The sequence below is a fragment of the Lipophrys pholis genome, assembly GCF_963383615.2.
Source record: "Lipophrys pholis genome assembly, chromosome: 14".
Lineage (NCBI taxonomy): Eukaryota > Metazoa > Chordata > Actinopteri > Blenniiformes > Blenniidae > Lipophrys > Lipophrys pholis.
The window spans coordinates 24,309,928-24,319,013 of record NC_137633.1 but is presented as its reverse complement, the minus strand read 5'-3'; the positions used below and the strand labels follow the sequence as shown (position 1 = coordinate 24,319,013).

At 44.1% G+C, this 9,086-nt stretch overlaps 2 protein-coding genes across 5 annotated transcripts in view; one reads left to right on the top strand and one right to left on the bottom strand.

The window, feature by feature from the left end:
• Positions 1 to 296: 296 nt before the first annotated feature.
• tmem234 (transmembrane protein 234) lies at positions 297 to 6,092 on the top strand. Of its 4 annotated transcripts, none has more exons than XR_013935949.1 (6): positions 308 to 336; positions 3,038 to 3,189; positions 3,299 to 3,365; positions 4,252 to 4,374; positions 4,535 to 5,050; positions 5,129 to 6,091. XR_013935949.1 is itself a non-coding variant. In XM_080479394.1 (5 exons), exons 1-5 carry the CDS (start codon positions 324 to 326, stop codon positions 4,624 to 4,626), a joined length of 417 nt encoding a protein of 138 aa, XP_080335520.1. In that variant the 5' UTR covers positions 297 to 323; the 3' UTR covers positions 4,627 to 6,092. The 4 variants fall into 4 exon arrangements, 2 of the variants coding, with proteins under 2 accessions (XP_080335520.1, XP_080335519.1); XR_013935950.1 differs by having other exon boundaries at positions 313 to 336; positions 4,282 to 4,374; positions 5,129 to 6,085; XM_080479394.1 differs by having other exon boundaries at positions 297 to 336; positions 4,282 to 4,374; positions 4,535 to 6,092.
• Positions 6,093 to 7,080: 988 nt separating this feature from the next.
• iqcc (IQ motif containing C) overlaps positions 7,081 to 9,086 on the bottom strand; it is a 5,702-nt gene continuing 3,696 nt past the window's right edge. Inside the window, exons 4-5 of the mRNA XM_080479423.1 lie at positions 8,615 to 8,736; positions 7,081 to 8,475 (exon numbers count right to left, since the gene is read on the bottom strand). Coding sequence (XP_080335549.1) covers positions 8,440 to 8,475; positions 8,615 to 8,736 — 158 coding nt within the window. The 3' untranslated portion in view covers positions 7,081 to 8,439. The remainder of the gene's footprint in view (positions 8,476 to 8,614; positions 8,737 to 9,086) is intronic.

Here is a 9,086-nt window from a genome sequence, read left to right as displayed (position 1 = left end):
TTCATATTAATATCAATATTATATTATTATAAACCTCTCCAGTTCTTTTTGTCTTTGGCACAGTGCCCTCTGCTGGTGAACCCGGGACCATCAAAACAAGCTGCATTCAAGAAAACAACAACGGGTTACAAACTAAATCAATCAGGTTAAATCACGCGATCTTAAAATTCCTCGATATGCTGAATATTTCCCAGTTGTAACTGTCTCCAATAGATTTAGTGAAGGTCAACAATGTGAGGTACTATTGAACTGTAATGTTAAAACGGGCTTCATTCTCGGTTTAGGGTCTTGAACGCAGCTTGTTTTCGGCGCTTTACATCAGGATGGTGACCGGAGGTGAGCAGCGCTACGTTACGTGTTTTTAATACGACTGTTACCTGGATTTACAACTTTATTTCTGTAGTTTGAATTTTACATAAATATATGTGAACCACAATACATCGGTTCCCGGTGTAGTAATAAGCCCTGTTTCCACCGCACAAAAAGGGCAGGTATGGAGTGGTATGGTCCGGTACGGTTCGGGTTTTCGCCGCAAGAATTTGGGATTTTCCGGAAATAACCGCTCCAGAGGGTGTCGCTGGTCCACCTTTATGGCGTCACGTGCGTCCCGAGCGCAAGACCGTACCGCGAGCGGCCTTTTATCAGGATTTACAGCCATAACGTTAAAATTAACTAAACTGTATTAGTATAGTGTATGTATGATAATAAAATAAGCAATATAAACTCTATAATTTCTTTATTTTACATGTAACCCATTGGTAAATCATCTCAATTGCAGTTTTTTGCATGACACTTTCCCAGAGACTCACTTTAGTTGTTACTGTGTACATACAGTTTAGTATATTTGTACGTTATAGGTGTAGGTCTGGGTGTTTATAGCTGTAAATCCTAATAAAAGTAGCTGGAACAGAACAGACGTCCCATCGACAGCCAGTCAGTTTGAGCTCTCGTGGACGGGAATCAGTTTTTGCACAACACCGGTTCATCCACAGTGCAGCTTTACACACGGCTGTCACCACACTATTCATGTGTTTACTCTAAATTAGACTGATTGTTACACACTTTGTCACAATTGATAATCAATCAGTTCTATCCACCGCTCTGGATCAATCAGTTCTATCCACTGCTCTGGATCAATCAGTTCTATCCACCGCTCTGGATCAATCAGTTCTATCCACCGCTCTGGATCAATCAGTTCTCTCCACCGCTCTGGATCATTTGAAGATGAAAGTTTGACATATGAACATGGAGCTGCTGATTCAGTAGTAATGTCCCAGTAAAGAAACATCTATACCACTGCAGCTTGGCTGTTTATGATTACGTGGATCTGTAAGTCTGATATATGAAGATATTAAATGTATGAGATGAATCTGGCTTCAGTTCTCCACCTCACAATCAGCGCTGCCAGGTTCCCCCGTCTCCAAAAGGTTGCAAGGTTCACATTCTCCCACAAAGTTTATTTTTTTACATCACAAACTTTGCGTGGGAAGTGGTGTACGCATCTTTCAGGACACGTTTTATGCGTAAGCAACCTTTATAAATGAAGCCCCAGATCAACCGCCCCGGTGAAGACGACTGTTGCAACGTCACATATCTGCGGAGCTCTAAACAGGAAATGCACCAGATTCGACTCTGGTTACGCTTTGCCTTACTGCTCCATACCGCTCTGTTCCATCCCTGCACTTCTTGTGCGGTGGAAACGGGGCTTTATTGACAGCTTAGGGCAACTCGTCCTCGCCTTCATAAACAGCAGTTTGCAGTTTTGTGGACGAGTTGTCACTCAAATTTAGTGTCCCTGCTTAAAAAGAACGCTTCCTTCTCACTGACGCCTCCGTTGATATGTTCCAATGACGTTACTGCCTGGAAGACCTTGAACTTGTGCCCCTTGACTCCATATGTGAAGGACCCTGAGCAGTGGTTAAGTCCAGCTCCTTCCAGCTCAGAACTGAAGCTTGTTCCTGCATGTCAGCACTTTGAGACAGTAATTCATGCTTTTATTACATCTCGGCTCGATTACCGCAAAGCACCATATGTTGGAGTCAGCCAGTCGTCCTTCTCACGTCTCCAGTTGGTTCAGAACGCTGCAGCTCCACTACGAACAGGATCTCCTAAGAGGGACGGCGTATCTCCTGTCCTGGCTCCCTAACCCTAACCCTCTGCATTTTAGAATTCTTAAGTTTTGTTTATTTGTTTTTAAAGTTACTCTACTAGAATCCCTTTTTAAACTATACTTCCCATAAAAGGTATCACATCTAGCAAAGACAATAAACCAACCACACGAAAACAAGGTCATTACCACAAATTGCCAACTCGCAGTTTGCCAAATTGATCCCACCGAAATCGATGTGTTTCCAGACAAACTGGGATTTGTAGCCACCAAACTGTGTTTATTGCTTCGCCAACTGACATCGTCTTTGGAAAGACTGCACGCGTGGGTTTCTGAGACATCAAAGATGGCGTCGCTGCAACTCAAGCAAAAATATGGAGGACATTTGACGTTGTGTAGACGATGCCTCGGGAACGTTCAGGAGTTTCTGTGGCCGCCAGGGGGCGGGACTACAAATCAACTCTTCTTATGTGTTGTGACCGTTACCGTTACCGTTACCGTTGTGTGAAAGGCTGCAGCCGGTGGGACGTTTAGATGTAACTTCAAATGTCTTTTTTCTTCCCAATGTCGTTTTCCTTTACGTCACAGGACCGGAGCATTACGGTGTACAAAATGAGGACTTTTCTGAGCCGTTATATAATATCCAGTCTCTTGTCATTTTCCCCCCGTCAACTGTGGGACGTGGAAACCTTTAAATACTGCGTGAATTCCTGCCCAACTGCATCTGCTGGGAATTATTCTGCTCATGTTTGTAGTTCACTCTTTGTGTTGCTCACTTTATGCAGGATCACTCAAGTCAAGTTTGACGAGGTTGAGTTGCGTGAACAAAAAATAGCAAACCACCAACTAATGTGATTAAAATTAGCACTTAAAGTACAATTACACATAAAAACTAGTGCGTCTGTGTCTCTCTGTCTGTCTGTCTTGCAGGGGAAGTGCTCTGCCTGCTCCTGGTGTCCCTGCTGTGGGGTTGCACCAATCCTTTCCTGAGGACGGGATCCGAGGGTTTAGAACGTGTGACAAGACCAAACAGAGTGTCTCAGTTACTGGCTGAGGTCAAGTTCCTGTTGCTGAATGTCCAGGTATACGCTCATACTGTGTAAAAACATCCGTTTACATACAGGTGCTTTTACTCAGACCAAAACAATCATGAAATCTGACTTTTTTTCCTTCTTTGGCCCCGCGGTGCAGTACATGGTCCCGTTTCTTCTCAACCAGAGCGGCTCTTTGGTTTTCTATTACACACTTTCCAGCACAGGTGAGTCAAAAAACAACAACATAATAAACCTCACCACAGATGAAGATTCAGATGTTCAGACATGACAGCAGAGTTCTTCTGATGTTTTATTGAGTAAAGTACAGAGGGTTCACACCATAGTTGATGTGTAATCACACAGGATATCAGCCTGTGATCTTTCAGGAGAGTGAAGAAAAAACAGTCATGTATTCTTTTATTGATGAGGAAACAAGAGTGGAATTAATCACACAGTTTTATCTATAATTACCTTAAGCAGAATACATGGAATAAAAGCGAGATCTCGGGCTCAAGCACCAGTCCGACCGGGAGGACCAGGCTTCTTTGGTCAAGAGCCCCGAGTGAACTAAAACGTTGGTCTATAAGCATTTCTTTCACCCCTCCCTGCACATATGGTGTGGGTGTCACATGTTGTCTTTACCGAAACTGCCTTCACCTTGTGTTCTGCCCCAAGAAGTTTTAGATATCACAATCGTACTTTCTTCAGACAAGCAGGATGTCAGGTCGACATATGTTACAGACTGGTGTGCTTGTAGTTGCATCCTCCCATATATGGTCGTGTCATTAACAGTTCTGAGCAGAAGTGATACAAGTGGATTATATTGGTACGCAAGCTAGTGCGTTGATAACTCATAACACCTATTTCTTCCTTTAAGAGTCAAACTTTTTCCACAAGATCTCATCACAGAAACTAACTTGAAGCTCCTTGAACGGTAGCAGCGTCAAACCTCTTTAGAAGTGTTGTCTTCAGAATGATTCTGGTCGATACCTACTCGCTTTAGACGGCATGTTCTCACAGAAAAGAGATCGTGTTTGAACTGCTGCTTTTGTGCTGTAAAACACGATGAATGGTACACCAGCAATATTCAAACTCTTTATGTTCCCGAAGCTCAAACTGAGAAAACGCTCTGTGATTCAGACTTATCTCTGGCGGTTCCCGTGGTGAACTCCCTGACCTTCATCTGGACTTTGCTCACCGGCCGATTCCTGGGTGAAGAGTTTGGTGGGAAACGTGAGTTTGATCAGGACGTCTCCCACAACCGTTGTTTTAGTCAGTAATTCCTACACTGTGTTGTGCTGAAGCGAGAGCTTCACTCCCTTCAGACATCTTCTCCTTGCTGAAAAAACATAGTTGTGAAGATGTTTTCACTTACAAGCTTCACTGTCTGCAGAGGCTGTCGTGGGAATGTTCCTCACCATGGTCGGCATCACTCTGTGTGTCATCAGCTCCACGGAACGCCGAGTCTCGGAGGAGCAGACATGACACGACATGAAGTGAAAATGAGACAGAACATGACAAAGACATGACACGACATGAAGTGAACATGAGACAGAACATGACAACGACATGAAGTGAACATGAGACAGAACATGACAATGACATGAAGTGAACATGAGACAGAACATGACAAAGACATGACACGACATGAAGTGAACATGAGACAGAACATGACAACGACATGAAGTGAACATGAGACAGAACATGACAATGACATGAAGTGAACATGAGACAGAACATGACAAAGACATGACACGACATGAAGTGAACATGAGACAGAACATGACAACGACATGAAGTGAACATGAGACAGAACATGACAATGACATGAAGTGAACATGAGACAGAACATGACAAAGACATGACACGACATGATTTGAACATGAGACAGAACATGACACGACATGAAGTGAACATGAGACAGAACATGACAAAGACATGACACGACATGATTTGAACATGAGACAGAACATGACACGACATGAAGTGAACATGAGACAGAACATGACAAAGACATGACACGACATGAAGTGAACATGAGACAGAACATGACGACATGAAGTGAACATGAGACAGAACATGACAAAGACATGACATGACATGACATGAAGTGAACATGAGACAGAACATGACAATGACATGAAGTGAGGATGAGACAGACCATGACAAAGACATGACATGACATGAAGTGAACATGAGACAGAACATGACAACGACATGAAGTGAACATGAGGCAGAACATGACAAAGACATGACACGACATGAAGTGAGCATGAGACAGACCATGACAAAGACATGACGCGACATGAAGTGAACATGAGACAGAACATGACAACGACATGAAGTGAACATGAGGCAAAACATGACAAAGACATGAAGTGAACACGAGACATGATGTAGACATGACACTACCTGAAGCTGATCATGAGACAACATGGCGAAGACATGACGTAGACATGACAAAACATGAAGCGAACATGAGACAGAACATGAGATGGACGTGACAAAACATGAAGTAAACAGGATGCAGAACATGATAGATGTGACACAGAACATGAAGCAGAACGCGATGGGGGACATGATACAAAATATGACGTAGACATGACACAACATAAAGCTGATCATGAGATAACATGACGTAGACATGACACAACTTGAAGCGGAACATGACGTAGACATACCATGGGAACATATCAGCTTCTGGTCTAACGGGCACATCTTTGTTAAAGCACATCTTTGGGTCAGATGTGTTTTTCTTTGTTCTATCCTCCTGTATTGATGCTTAATATTTTAAGTGGTATTTGTATAAAAAGAACAGAACTCTAAACCAAGGTCACTTTGACAGTAATGTCTGTCTTTCAATGGTTCCCGTACTGTTTAATGGCACCTTTGGGATTTTTTTCTCATGTTGATGTGTTTTTTTAATAAATTGTTGGCAACACGTGCTCTGCATCAGTTTTGTTCTTTGTGCCCACATTTATACAAATAGAAAAGTGGTTTCTTATGTACAAGTATGGAAAGTGCGGCACTGAATATTTACATCAGAGGTGTCCAACCTGTGCACCACACTTGGCATACAAAAGATTTCTGTCCCGCCAGTTCAGTGAGCTGACCTGAGTTTAACTCTGATCCACACAATGAACACTACGGAATATTTGCAGAGCTGACAACATACTGTACGCAGCAGGGATGCCTGAGTGAGCATCCTGAAGTTGTATGTTCTGAGGTATTTGTTCAAAGCCCGGAGATCCAGCGTTGAGCGAATCCCGGTCCCTCCTCGTTTGCGGACCAGGAAATACCTGGAATAAATCCGCTCTGACATTGTTCAGGAGGCACGACGCATGTTGATCTCTTTGTCAACAGTGAGTGGAGCTCTTCCTGAAGAACATGAGCTGACTCTCCTCACCCTTGAGAATTCACGAGGGGGAACCGTGGCAAACTGATGTTTGTAACCCCGTGATATTATTCCCCAAACCCAGGCTGAGCCGGTGAGGGCAGCCCATCTGCTCCTCATCGTGGAGACAGAAGTGACAGCATCCGACACGCTCCCTGTCACCGGAACCTCCAAATACCTGTGGTACGAGGCCCTCTAGTGGAGGGATACAGTCATAACCCTTGGGCGTCACTGCAAACGCACTGGGCGTTACTGCGGTGACAGTTTCGGTGCATCACCTGGAGCCTCGTCTATAAAACATTGCGTAATAATCCTACTAAAAATGGCGTGCGCTCCAAAACATTTTGATTGGTAAAACCGTGCGCAAAAGATCACAGTCCACCTGGAAGGCTGCGCAGTTCATATCCCGCCCTCAACACGCCCACTTTCATAAATGGTAAATGCAAAGTGCATCAGGAGTGTTTGTGCATCTCAATAAGCCTGCTGATCGCCTGCATTTGACACTAAAAGACGAGGAAAAGGAACTTTACAAAGGTCAAAGGTCAAAGGTGACTTGGTACCCGCAGGTAGATTTTTGAGCAGCAGGAGAGGGCATCTGGCCGTACATACAGATACATTAAAAATGCAGAACAGTAAAAAAAAAAACAGCCGGGACGCAGACATAGACGGGCACTCACAGGCTCACCGAGAGGGTTAACAAGTGAAATAACTAACTAAATAAATAAAAGGAACCACTAAAATGCCACTTTTAACACTTGTTGATAAAGAAGGGACAATAAATTGTTAAAAATCAGGTCGAACTTCATTACGTAACAAAGACCCACCAGGAAAGTGCATTTAAGACTGATTTGGAAGCGAAACGGCAGCAGGAAAAAAAAAAACCTGTTCCTGTTGCGGCTCGTCTTTAAATTTTGGGGCTTCGATGGCCGGAGCTGGAACTCTCTGGCCAGAGGACAGGATCGTCTTCAGAAATGGAGCCGGTCAGTCGCTGTAGCTGCCTGTTGTCCAGTGACTGTGAGCTCAGCTGTGACTGTCCAATCAGCCGACGAGCCTTTTTTTATTAACTGAGTTCCTCTCTTTTAAGTGAAGGTTTCCAAACCAAGCTGCCGGCGAGAGACATCAGACGGATTCAATAAAAGCACAACAAAAGTGTCATCAAGATTTTGTCCACATTGTCCTTGACGGATCCATAACACAAGTTCAGCATCTTGCCACGTCTCGTTGGACAGGAGACACATTGATAAAAGTTTGTCAGGGTCTTTTTTCAGGCAGACGTGATTAAAATCACCCAAAATAAAGTTCCAAGCGTCTGGTGATATATCCTCCAGCTTCTGAGTCGCGAATTCAAGTCCGGGCTGGGTCACAATTTTTTTTTAGTATTGCGTCACGTGATCCAGAGGTCTGGTTTGGACGTTCATATTATGTCCAGACAGGACACCCGTGCAATGTGCAGGACGTCCAACATGTACTAAAAACGTTCACTCTGGCTTCCCTGAAGACATGTAAAGACATGATATGGACCACTGTTGGTCAGTGGGACACAACAAACCTCTGACATGTGACAGGAGATTGTGGACAATATGGGATTTAAATAAAAAGAAAATTCAAAGCATTTGGGTTAAAGTTAAGCTTGGTTATCTGGAAGTCCAAAGCACAAACATGACCATGCACTTGTGATTCTCTACTGAAGAAAGTAACGAGGTAACATGGTGCCGTGTCAGTTAAACACTTCTACACTAAAAAAGAACTTTGTTCATAAACTCACTGCAAACACACCAAAAAAAAAAGAAATACTGCATTTATTCAATTTCATATAAATAAAACACAAAATTACAAGTTGTATCCACTATGGACATACTGTCCAAACCCCACCATAGTGTACCCCATGACCGCCGTTCATCCTGTCAGGCGACACTCAGTCTGTCCTTCAGAGACAGATACTGCAGAGCAGGAGAAAGAGAGGAGAGGACCAAGAGATCTTCTGTTAGAAAAGAAACTGTGTTCTTAGAGCTACTCAACTCGACATCAACAGATAAAGGTGCTGCAGCAGAAGCAGAGGACCGTCTCTGTCTGTCCCACCTTCTTCCTGCTGTCGATGGCCTGCTGGATCCAGAGCAGCTCCATGGTGAGCGTGTTTCTGTGGAGCCACTGGGCCTCGGGGGTGTGAGGCCCATCCCGAGCCGAGCCACGCTGCCGAGGATCTGGAAACAAGAGAGCAGATTGAAAACCCTGCTGAAGGTCACGGCTCTCCATCCCGGGACAATCTGAAGGCATCCAGCTGGACTCAATGTCTGGTTCTGGTTTTTTTATAAATCATACAACACATGGATGAGCGTGTCCGGTATATGATCAAGGTTTTGTGTCCACACACGTCACGCTGAAGGTTTACACGGTGTGGGCCTGGACACCTGTCTTCGAGGTACTAGGTCCACGTTTCACAATCAACATCTTTTGTTTTAGAAAAAGTCTCCCTGAAGAACATGAAGCCCAAGCTCCAGAACCCAGCGGTGACTTGTCCACTGTGGGATTCGAACCTGTGAACTTCAGATCC

Bases quoted from the DNA above. Each gene is read 5' to 3' on its own strand.
- tmem234 (XM_080479393.1), top strand. The intron at 3,190-3,298 runs GTATACGCTCAT...CCCGCGGTGCAG, and splicing joins TCCTGTTGCTGAATGTCCAG to TACATGGTCCCGTTTCTTCT. The intron at 3,366-4,251 runs GTGAGTCAAAAA...ATGTTCCCGAAG, and splicing joins TTACACACTTTCCAGCACAG to CTCAAACTGAGAAAACGCTC.